Source organism: Pezoporus occidentalis, unplaced genomic scaffold (assembly GCF_034315485.1).
Source record: "Pezoporus occidentalis ecotype Australia unplaced genomic scaffold, CSIRO_AGI_Poc_V1 ctg1531, whole genome shotgun sequence".
NCBI classification, from domain to species: Eukaryota; Metazoa; Chordata; class Aves; order Psittaciformes; family Psittacidae; genus Pezoporus; species Pezoporus occidentalis.
Genome location: NW_026913352.1, coordinates 1 through 11,957, shown reverse-complemented (window position 1 = coordinate 11,957; position 11,957 = coordinate 1). Strand labels below are relative to the sequence as shown.

Below are 11,957 nucleotides of genomic sequence, written 5' to 3'. Positions count from 1 at the left end.
GCATCCCAGCTTCCCCAAACACCTCTGAGCAGATTCATTTGTAACTCAATGCTTTCCTTGGGTGGTTTTGGAAAAGTCATTGAGATGAAGGAAAAAGAGCCTTTAATTTGCTATACGATTAGGAGGAATCAACACCATGATGAGACCATTGAGCTCTGCTAAGCCAAACTCACTCAACTCCGGTTGTCTAAGTTAGGCACTAAGTTAAGCTGCTCACCCTCATGAAAAAAAAGTGTGAATTACAGGTTTCCTACAGTTTGATGAGGCCAATGGCTACAGCAGCAGAGAGGGATCGATGTGACACAAACCAAGCCACTATTTCAGGGCCAGTGGCTAGGTTCATCTGTCCTTGTGAGTTTTCTCGTCTCTTATTTTCCAAGGTTCCTTAAACATACCATAAGCACCATGATAAGCAGCAGTGGCTAAATGGGCTACAAGAAAGCTGGAGAAGGGCTTTGGACAGGGGCCTGTAGGGACAGGCCAAGGAGAATGGCTTTAACCTGCCAGAGGGGAGACTGAGATGAGCTCTTAGGCAGAAGCTCTTCCCTGTGAGGGTGCTGAGGCGCTGGCACAGGGTGCCCAGAGAAGCTGTGGCTGCCCCATCCCTGGCAGTGTTCAAGGCCAGGTTGGACACAGGGGCTTGGAGCAAAGCTGCTCCAGTGGAAGGGGTCCCTGCCCGCGGCAGGGTGCTGGAGCTGGAGGAGCTTTAAGGTCCCTTCCAACCCAAACCAGGCTGGGATTCTATGAGTACATCCCAGCAGGAATATTTCATCTCTTTAAAACCAACACAGAGGAGCAAATCTTTACCTGGCACAATTCTGAGCAGCCTCCCCAGTTGCTGCAGTGATTTCTACCAGAGCAGGGCTAACCTGGACCTTTCATGGTATGGTCTCACATACCTGTGGAAGGGGGTCACCTCTTACAGCTGCAAGTTCTCTTCCACATTAGATGACACTGGATATCTGCACAGCAAATCAAGGGGATTATCTCTTGAAGGCATCCTCCTAGCTTCCAAACAAGAATGTCTCTCCTGAACCTCCAAGAGCTTCCAGCCTATTTTCATCAGATGAAGTTCTTCACTTGCACCAATGTGTTACTTTTATATCTCTCCCTGCAGGTCTTTGCAGGCAACAGACACAAACACTTGGGGAACAAGTGTTTGTCACAGTTTTGGCTACAGTTCAGGGCTCTAAGACATGTGAACCTTGGTTGTATATTGCTGGCCCCTGAATGAGAACCCATGAGTCACAACAGCCTAAACTGCTAATAAAGGCTTAGCTTTAGATTGGATCTAAGGAGGAAATTCTTTCCTGTTAGTGTGGTGAGGCACTGGAATAGGGTGCCCAGGGAGGTTGTGATTGCTCCATCCCTGGCAGTGTTCAAGACCAGGTTGGATGAGGCCTTGGGTGCCATGGTTTAATGTGAGGTGTCCCTGCCCATGGCAGGGGGGTTGGAACTTGATGATCTTAAGGTTCTTTCCAACCCTAACTATTCTATGATTCTATGATTCTGTGATTCTATGCACACAGGCTGATGGAATATCTCTTCTAATTATTGTCACAAAGATGTCTAACCTGTTACAACATTCAGCATAAGAACAGTGACCTCCTAGATGTCCTTTCTGAACAATAACTATGTCCTGCGGTCTTCATGGTAACATCAGGTTGCTCCTGGCCTCATTCACCTTTGAATATCAGGGGGAATCCCTCTCCAGGCTGCAGCTTCACAAGAGATTTCACTTCAAAGAAGGGAATTGTAAGCAATGGAATTCATAACTGAGAATGATGAACTGTGCTGAGACCACCCAGTGGTAAGGAGAATTTGGGCACATCAAGGGCTCATCCCATTCATATTAAGGGGTGTTGTACATTCATCTTAAATCCTATTTACTTAAATGGTGAGGTAAATGGAAATAAGCTGGAAATGAGCACCCACATGCCATGTCCATGACCAGATCATCCTAAAGCACACCAGGGAAAACTAAATTGTCTATGTCACTTACAAATTAAGCCTGTTGATGGTGACTTAGGTCGGGGGAAAAGTTTCTTCTACTTGTGGTCAACAAAGGAGCCACAATCAATGCAATTAAATGCTGAAAAGTTAGGAAGGACAGAGGCCTTTGAAATCAGACCAGAAAATAACACTTGACTGTAATGTTCGATTTCTCACTCGAATTTCCCACACTGAATAGACTATCTCCTAAGTTGCCCATGTAGGGATAGGATCTGGGTGGAGAGGGACTGGCAGAACAGTGAGCACTGGCTGGGCTGTTGGGTGCAGAGGGTGACAGATTCTAGTCTGCAGGAGCCTGAAGAGTGCCACAGGGGTTTGTCTTCTAAATCTGTCTAAACAGAACCAAAAGAGAACGTCATGGGGTGCAGGACCCATCCCACAGTATCTGAGCAAGAGCAGTAGGGCAGGAACAGAGACCTGGGCCAAGGTCAGCCAAGATTCCAGGGTGTCAAGCAAGTAAGGGATTATGAGGCAGGTCCAAGACCAAGCCAAACCAAGCCAACACAGGTCAAATAAATCCCCCGATCACAGTCAGGTTCAGCAATTGCTAGGAAGATACATGAGCAAGCTTTGGTCACCATCAAAGGATCCCATAGATGTGCACAACTCCTGCTAAAATGAAAACAAAAACTCAAAAATAGCCCAACTTCCCTGGGCTGAGCTTAAATAGAGGTGGGGGGCAAATGGGTGGAGGGTGGGGATGAAGCCCAGCTGAGGCTGCTCAGGGGGATAAAGGCCTATTAGTTCACCCTGGGACAATTCATCACTGCCTCAAATGCCCATTTCTCATCCTTCAATACAGTGGAAGCCCTAAGGCACCAGCTCAGGTGTTGGCCATCCAGGCACTATATGTGGATAATCCCACTGGGGCTGGAAAACTGGGCACTCAAGTGTTCACAGAGGGATATCAGCAGCTCCAGAGAAGGAGTCACTTGTGGTTCCTGTCGCATTTAGGGACCCTCTACAAGATCTGAAATGTCTCTAAAGCCATTCTTATTCTGTTGGCAACGAGAGATAGAATGCTTGGCATAATCCACAAGTATGTCAGAAGCATCCCAAGAGCTGCTCATCACTGGTGCTGCTGTGTAGCTGTGCTCAAAGACAGCTCATGCACTCCATGACTCTCAGGTGCCCAAGCACCACAATGCCTTTCAGAGGTGATTTCACACCCTTTGCTTTTTGCTTCTCTTTGTTTTCCTCTGGGAAAGCATGAGCAGCCCTGGAGGCTTCCTCCCAGGAGAGCACATGCAACTGTATTTACAGCCCCAGCACCACAAGCTGGGCTCTTGGAGTCTGGCAGGAGCTCCCCTCTCTTCACATCAGGTGCTTAACAGAGCTGATGCTGGCACGTAGATGTTCTCTGCTGCACTGGGGATAAATCCTTGGCACCCATCCCTCGGTGGCAGAGGGAAGGCACAGGAGGTAACACCAACACAAAGCAGAGCCTCACCTGCAGTGAGGTAGTGGGTTTGATTCTTCATGTTCTCTCGTCCTCTTTGGTAAAGCTGTGTCAGAAAAGAGCCTTACCAATGTGAGTTTTCTTTATAAGAAGAGGGAGCAATGTCTGATTCAGGTTGTGTTTCTTTTACATAGGCAGCTAAAGCAAGATGAACTGATTTATTCAAGAGTTAAATGAGGATGAATCTTATTCTGTTATAAAGAAATGCAGCATTTCAGATTGTCAACAGAATATGGTCACTAACAAATCAGCCTTTGAATTCAGCCTCTTATAACATCAACTCCTTTTTAGGTCAAGCAACATAATGCCCATAGGTTGAGGGTGCTTCAGCATGCTGGAACTCAGAAAGGTAGAAATCATGACTTTAGCAATGTGAATTTTATCCTTTTTGAATTATGTATAACACTTTGATAAATGCAATTTTAAGACTGGCATTACAACTAAAAACCAAAGGAAAATTCTGGAGGTCATTAATGTAAGTAAGCTATGATTTCAATGGGAATGTGACTTTCTCTTGCTCAAGGTTTATGTGTGCTCCTATGAGGTTCCTCTAAGCTGTCTTCTGACACAAACTGCCTCCAATCTGAAAGTGAGTAAAGATCTGATTCTTCACTCAAACCTGAAAAATCAGGTGCTTGAATAAATCCATAGTTTATGTTTCTCAGCATAGAAGAACAAAAATGGCATTTTTTGCTCCATCGCACTGTCTGTTCTTTTTCAAATACCTCAAATGAAGAACAAAATCATATAATTTTGGTTTAAAAAATACAATACAAAATATTAATTCCACCAAAACATGGCAGTTAAACTGGTGATCGATTGTAGTTAAATGTGGTCCAAAAGTGAATTTCTGTTTGCAATGATTTTGATGTTTTCCTTCCTTTTGCCTTGGTAGGTAACACCTGGTCATGAGAGGAAATCACACGCAGACTAAATTCATCCTGTTGGGAATTACAGACAGCCCATATGCGCAGACCCCTCTTTTTGTCTTGTTTCTATTGATTTACATTGTCACTTTGGTGGGGAACTTTGGCATTATCATCTTGGTTCGGGTGTCTCCCAGCCTCCATACCCCCATGTACTTCTTCCTCACCCATTTTGCCTTCACTGACATCTGCTATTCCACAGTCATCTCCCCCAGGATGCTGGCAGACCTGTTATCAGAGGACAAAACCATTTCTTTCACTGCCTGCATGATGCAGTTCCTCACCTTTGCTTTCTTTGTCACTATTGAGTGTCACCTCCTGGCCATGATGGCCTATGATCGGCACGTTGCTATCTGCCAGCCCCTGCTTTATGTGACCATCATCTCCAGCCGTGTCTGCTGGCAGCTGGTAGCATCATCCTACCTATTCGCCTTCCTCAGTGCCATCATCTACACATGGTGCGTGTTTGGAGGTTCCTTCTGTGGTCCCAACCGCATTGACCACTTCTTCTGTGACAAAGTTCCTGTAGTAAAGCTCGTGTGCTCCGACACCCACAGCAGCGAGATGCTCATCTTTGCCTTCGTCACCATCAACGTAGTGGGCACGAGCGTGGTCATTTTACTCTCCTACATCTCTATCATCCGCACCGTGCTGAGGATGTGCTCAGCACAGAGCAGGGCCAGAGCCTTCCACACCTGTGCCTCCCATTTGATGGCTGTTTCTATATTCTTTGGGACAGGATTCTTCATGTACCTACAACCTTCTTCTAGCCATAGGAGCCTGGATAAGGTGGCCTCTGTCTTTTACACCGTGGTCACCCCAATGCTCAACCCCTTCATCTACACCCTGAGGAACAAGGAGGTGAAGGGGGCTCTGCTGAAGTGCGGGAGGAAGTTGTTCAACCACTGGCAACATGCAAGACTTGTATCATGCAGGACATGAATACTCTACATCAAGTGAGAACGCCTAAACTAATGGGATTTTCCACTAATCCTCATGACTTTATGTAGGTTCTTTCACAGTTCCTGCACAATAGTCAGAGTATTTAATGAGAAATAGAACCCCCATCACATCTTCCTTGGAAGGAAACCAAGAGGAGCAGGAACCTCAAACTTCATTTCACTTCTCAGCCACCAGCGTGTAGGAAGAGATTACCTTGAATTATCCCAGGCTTCTTTTTCCTCACAGGAAACACCAATCAGCTTTATTCAATTCTCACTTTTGTCACTGATAAATATCCACTTTTCTTGCAAGATTCTTGACCTTGTCCCTCAGCTCCAATATGTGTAATATGTGTTTATGTGTGTAAATATATATATGTGTGACAGAGGAATACAAATAAAATGTATAAAACTGGTATTACAAATAAAGTGACACATATAGACTTAGAGAATCACAGAATTGTTTAGGTTGGAAAAGACCTTTAAGATCATCCAGTCCAACCATTCCCCAGCACTGCCAAGGCCACCACTAACCCATGGTACTAAGGGCCTTGTCTACACGGTTTAGGACACTTGTAGGAATGGTGACCCCAGCTCTGCCCCGGGCAGCCTATTCCAATGCCTGAGCACCCTTTTAGATATTTCCTGAAGTCAGCTGACTGGGAGGGTACTGTCCAAATGGAAGGTGGTAGCAGTGATCCTTCAGCAAGAGGGATTTGTTGGAAACCTGCTGCAGTGTTTGGCTATGGGGATATGCTGGCTTTTGATCAGCCCTGGGAAAAACATACCTAGCATCTACACTGGATATAACTGTATAGGGGTTTTTCCCACTGATTTTCCCACTGGACTCCAGTATTTAAGCTCATTTTATAAATTCATACTGTCGTTGTTTCTATTTTTCCCCAAGAAAGTGATTTCTTACTTTCTAATCTTTTTACTACTAGCTTCGGTTTCCTTTGCACAAGCATACGGGCCCTTTGGGGAGGCAGCGAGAGCAAAGGAAGCTGACAGAGCCACTTGTATTTAGAATTCCCATGACATTTCCCATGACAATTCCACTTGGACTCAATGTATGGATCTGCATGACTGTACTGCACAGAATCATCTCTATCTTGAGAAAAAAAAAAATGATTTTCTCACCTCCTGGCTTGCTTTATAAATCAGAGCTTCAGAGAAGTAAATCCTCCAAGTCTCCTTTTTTTCTCTGTTCAGTTCTATAGGGTGTTGGGTGTCAATGTTTGGCTGCATCTACCAGAGACTCCTGTCTTTACCGGTTATTACTTTCTATCTTAGATGGTTGGGATACGATGCCAGCAGCCTCATTGGGCACATCACCTATGGCAATCTTGTTTTCTCTCCCCTTCAGCTTTAGCTGAAAAATTTCCTTAGTGATTTCGTAAGTTAAAAATCTGCAGCTGGTAATTCCTCAACCCTTGAGATGGGTTTTCTTCTGGGAGACAGAATAGAACAAGATCGGAAACTGTCCTGAAGTTACTGAGAAAGAGCATTTCTTAGAGATGGCACCTCAGCATCTTCAAAGCAAAGAAACATTGAAGCTGGAAAGATTAAAGAGTCTTTACTAAGACTTGAAACCCATTTCCAAATAAAAGTGCTGCCTATCTACTAAAGACCATAATTCTAATATCATATTTTGAAGTGGAGGAGATACTAATGACCAGAGAATAACACTGAATGGAATGCTCAGTTGATTACTCTCTTTTCCTCACTGAGAAGACTATCTCCTAATTTGCCCATGCAGGGACATGGTCTGAATGGAGAGTGTGTGCCAGAGCAGTGAGCCCTGGCTGGGCTGTTGGGTGCAGCCAGAGAAAGGTTCTAATTTCATAGAATCATAGAATAGTCAGGGTTGGAAAGGACCTTAAGATCATCCAGTTCCAACCCCCTTACCATGGGCAGGGACACCTCACGCTAAACCATGCCACCCAAGGATGGTTTGCAGAAACCTGGCCAGTACCACAGGGGTTTCTCTCTTTAATCTCTTGAAAGAGAGCCAAAGGGGAACACCATGGGGTGCAGGGACCACCCCACAGTACCTGAGCAAGAGAAGCAGGGCAGGAACAGAGACCTGGGCCAAGTTCAGCCAAGACTCCAAATCATCAGGCAAGTTGGTGATGACAAGATAGGTACGAGAGCAGGCCAAGTCAGATCAAATCAGGCCCTGAAGCACGGTCAGGTCCAGCAATTGCTAGGAAAGTCTATGAGCAAACCTAGGTCTTCATCAAAGGATTCCACAGGTGTGCACACCTCCTGCCAAACTGGGAACCAGAACTCCTCTTATGAAGTTCAACCTCCCTGGGCTGAGATTAAATAGAGAAGGGGGACAAATGGGCAGAGGGTGGGGATGGAGCCCCAGCTGAGGCTGCTCAGGGGGATAAAGGCCTGTTACTTCACCCTGGGATAATTGATCATTGACTCAAAATGCCCATTTCTCATCCTTGAATACAGTGGAAGCCCAGAGTCACCAGCTCAGCAGGTCTTCATCAAAGGATTCCACATAAAGGATGTGCTCAGCACAGAGCAGGGCCAGAGCCTTCCACACCTGCACCTCCCATTTGATGGTTGTTGACTTATTCTATGATACAACACTTTTCATGTACCTACAACCGCTATCTAGCCACAGGAGACTGGATAAGGTGGCCTCCATCTTCTACACCATGATCACCCCCATGCTCAACCCATTCATCTGCAGCCTGAGGAACAAGGACGTGGAGGCGGCTCTGGTCAAGTGCACAAGGAGGTTCTTCAACCACTGGCTACACAAAGGAGCTCTGTCATCCAGGACCTGAACAGTTCATCTTAACTGAGGAAGACTGCGATGCACTAAAACAATGAGATTTTCACTAATCCACATGACTTTATTTATGTTCTTCCACAGATGCTGCACAGAAGTCAATGACAGTATGTAATGAGAGAGAGACCCAGCCATCACGTGCTCCTTGGAAGGAAATCAAGAGGAGAAGGAACCTCAAACTTCAATTCAGTTTGTAGGCACCAGTCTGTAGGGAGAAATTACCCTCAATTATCCCAGGCTCCTTTTCCTCACAGGAAACACCAATCAGCTTTATTCATTTATAACTTTTGTCACTCGTAATTATCTATTTTTCTTACAAGATTGTTGACCTTGTTCTCTGCTCCAATAAAATTCCTCACTCTTACCTGTGAGCTCTTTATTAAAGCTGCTGGGGTGGGAGGGAAGAGGAAGTGTAGTTTTACATTTGCTTGCTGAAAAAGAGTCACAGAAAAGGTTTCAAAAGATTCATAGCATTTGTTTGTGCCTTTCAAAGAGAAGAAGTTGGTGGGAATCAAGCTCTCAAGTTGCACTTTTGAATATCAGGGCGAATCCCTCCCCAGGCTGCAGCTTTACAATAGATTATACATAAAGGAAAAAATTGTAGACAATATCATTCATAACGGAGGATGATGAACTGTGCTGAGACCACCCAGTGTAAAGGAAAATTTGGGCACATCAGGTCTCCTCCCATTCATTTTGAGGGGTATTTTATACTCATTTGACATGACCTTTTACCTAAATGGTGAGAGAAATGGAATCCCAGCTCGAGATCAGCACCCACATCCCATGTCCATGCCCAGCTCATGCTCAAGCACACTGGGAAACACCAAACAGTGGATTTCATATAAGAATTAAGCCTGTGGGAAGTTTCTGTTGATGAAAGACAATCCTGAACACAGAATCAATGGTAATTGAGAGCTATCCGGGTCTCAAAGAAGCCAAAACACACTGATGGGGGAAAAATTCTTTAGCTGATGTGAGTAGGAATTAACTTCTATTTGGAAAGTATATTTATAATGAACACACTGTTTGTGTGCTCTGAAAAACAACAGTATTAAGAGAACACATTGTCTTACATGTGAGGGGAACGTGGCTCCTACCTGCAGTCAGTGAAGAAGCCAGAATTGTCATTAAATGCTTGATGTCATTAAGAGCTTGGCAGGACAGAAACCTTTGATATCGGACAGCTTCCTTCAAAACCTTCACCACACCTTGTTTTCTTCCATTTTGTTGGATATTTTGGCTTAGACTATACATATAGAATCATAGAGCCACAGAAAGCCCAGGCTGGACCTCAAAATATCATCTGATCCGAGCTTTGGTGGAAACAGGAGTCTAGATGAGCAGTGTCATGTGGAGGGCTCATCACTGTCTGATGAATTACCCCACTCTGGTGTCCTTATTTCCTCTTGGGTTTAAGAAAGCTTCCAAAGCAGAGACAACTGAAATGGTCAAAGGTTTACCCACACTTGGTGCTACCTTTCCAAGGGAAGTCTTGAATGCCATAGTCCTGTGTGTGGTGGATCCGACTCAGTGAACTGGCAATAGGAACCTCAGTCTAACGTGCAGGGGAGGCACAATTGTGAATTCCAGCAATATAAGAAACAGGCTTGAGGTTCTGGAAATACATTTTATACTGAGAGCTTCATTGCATGATTCTGCTTCAATCTTTGCAGAGAAGGGATCTACAAAAAGCAGAAAGCCCTGGCTGTAGACACAAACTTCTCACATCAAATACATGACAGAGGTCCTCTCATTAAGTGCTTCTGATACCTCAAAAAGAAAGCACCTTTTGGCAGGAAGGAGCTGGACATGGGCCTCTTTACCCTGTTCTGCAGGTGCTGTTAGACCAGCCTGAATATTTTGGAGGAGAATATTGGATTCTCTGGAGATGATTCAAAACCTGGCCTACATTGAAATGAGCATTAAAGACGATATTATTCAACAGCCTTATCTACCTAACAATTAGTTAACAAATCTCATCTTTAGATACCATATCTAGCTTTATCCATAGATAATAGAGAAGATAGAGATCTCAGAGCAGTGCCTAATTAGGTGAGGTTAATGCCAGTTTTTCTCTTAAAAGTACTTCATTCATTACTTTGATTTCATTTCCTGCACTTGTACAGAAAAAAATCATTGCCCTTTAATGATAGGGGAGAAAGACCCTGAAAATGAGAAGAGGCAGGTTTTAAGCCATCAACTGGGAGATGCTGATGGCTGTGGAAGAGCATTTTCACAGGGCTAGCAAGGAGCCCAGAACTAATGTTCAGCACCCATCTCATAAGACAAAAAAAGAGGGGGGGGAAATAAATGCAATAAAATACAGCAGATAAATCAGATTGATGGAGTTGTGGCACAAGCCAGTCATAGGAAGAAAGACAGACTTAAAAATGGCTCCAAACCAGATCTTTAAGGTGAAGGAATAGGGTGGGGAAACAAAAGTCCTTGGTGTCAACTGAAGCTCTGGAGACCTTTGTCACAAAACCAGCAGCTAAACATCGTGCCAAAGCTACTTCCACCTGACAAAGTCCCTCAGGGCGTTCTTCACCTCCCTGTTCCTGAGGCTGTAGATCAGGGGGTTCAGCATGGGCACCACCAGCGAGTAGAACACAGCAAAGACCTTATCCGTGCTCAGGCTGCTGCCAGACCCTGGTCGGAAGTTCAGGGCGAGGATGGACCCGTGGAAGATGGTGACTCCAGCCAGGTGAGAGGTGCACGTGGAGAAGGCTTTGTACCGGCCCCGAGCAGAGCTGATCCTTGAGACAGCAGCGAGGATGAAGGCGTAGGAGACCAGGACGGCCAAGATGGTCACCATCTCCACCAGCCCACCAAGGACAAATATCAGACACCTATTGACACGTGTGTCAGAGCAGGAGAGGGCCAGAACAGGCGTGATTTCACAGTAGAAGTGGTTGACCTTGGCTGGCTGGCATAAAGGCAGGCTGAAGGTGAACTCTGTGTGCACCCAGGAGTGCAGCAGGCCAAGCACATAGGAACTGGCCACCAGCAGCATGCAGAGCCGGTGGGACATGATGGACGAGTACAGCAAGGGCTTGCAGATGGCCATGTAGCGGTCGTACGCCATCGCAGCCAGGAGGAAGCACTCGGTGGTGCCAAAGGCTATGAAGAAGTAAAGCTGGGTTGCGCAGCCGATGACAGAGATTGTTTGCTTCTCCATCAGAAGGTTCATTAACGTCCTCGGTGCCACCACCGATGAGTAGCAAGCATCGAGGAGAGATAAGTTGCTAAGGAAAAAGTACATGGGGGACTGCAGCTGAGCGCTGCTCCTGATGAGCACAACCATGCCCAGGTTCCCCACCAGTGTGATGAAGTAAATGAGGAGGAACAGGATGAACAAAGGCGCTTGCAGTTGCGGGTTGTCCGTCAGTCCCACAAGAGTCAGCTCTGTCACTTGCTTGGTTTGGTTTTCCTCAGCCATCTTCTCCTAAAGCACTGTAAGTTGTATTCATAGAGCCATAATAAACAGTTAATGGAGACACTCAGCACCTAAAAAGCCCATCAATCCCCAGGGTTTGGATAGCAAACCCTCTCCTTATCAGAGATCTGCTTCATTTGTGTCAACATTCATCAAAAACCAGTTTAGCAAAGCAATGAATGTTTTATTCTGGTAGCAGTCACTCTGCCAAGTGTTCCCTATTCCATTCATTCTAATACACATCTCCCTGATGTATACTCATGGTATATATCACATTCCAGGGTAACCCTCCCAAGTTCTAACAAAGAAAGTGTAAAAGAAGGGGTTCAGTGCTTCCTGTAATGAATTAGTGACATCAATAATGAAA

At 45.3% G+C, this 11,957-nt stretch overlaps 2 protein-coding genes across 3 annotated transcripts; one reads left to right on the top strand and one right to left on the bottom strand.

The window, feature by feature from the left end:
• The first annotated feature begins 3,975 nt into the window (after positions 1-3,975).
• LOC134159982 (olfactory receptor 8U3-like) lies at positions 3,976-5,768 on the top strand. The gene is made up of 2 exons (XM_062611529.1): positions 3,976-4,103; positions 4,368-5,768. Exon 2 carries the CDS (start codon positions 4,381-4,383, stop codon positions 5,338-5,340), a length of 960 nt encoding a protein of 319 aa, XP_062467513.1. The 5' UTR covers positions 3,976-4,103; positions 4,368-4,380; the 3' UTR covers positions 5,341-5,768.
• Positions 5,769-10,630: 4,862 nt separating this feature from the next.
• Positions 10,631-11,833, bottom strand: LOC134159980 (olfactory receptor 5T17-like). 2 transcript variants are annotated; one of them, XM_062611527.1, is made up of 2 exons: positions 11,794-11,833; positions 10,631-11,565 (listed from the first exon to the last, which is right to left on the bottom strand). In XM_062611527.1, exons 1-2 carry the CDS (start codon positions 11,831-11,833, stop codon positions 10,664-10,666), a joined length of 942 nt encoding a protein of 313 aa, XP_062467511.1. In that variant the 3' UTR covers positions 10,631-10,663. The 2 variants fall into 2 exon arrangements, with proteins under 2 accessions (XP_062467511.1, XP_062467512.1); XM_062611528.1 differs by lacking the exon at positions 11,794-11,833 and having other exon boundaries at positions 10,631-11,593.
• Positions 11,834-11,957: the final 124 nt, after the last annotated feature.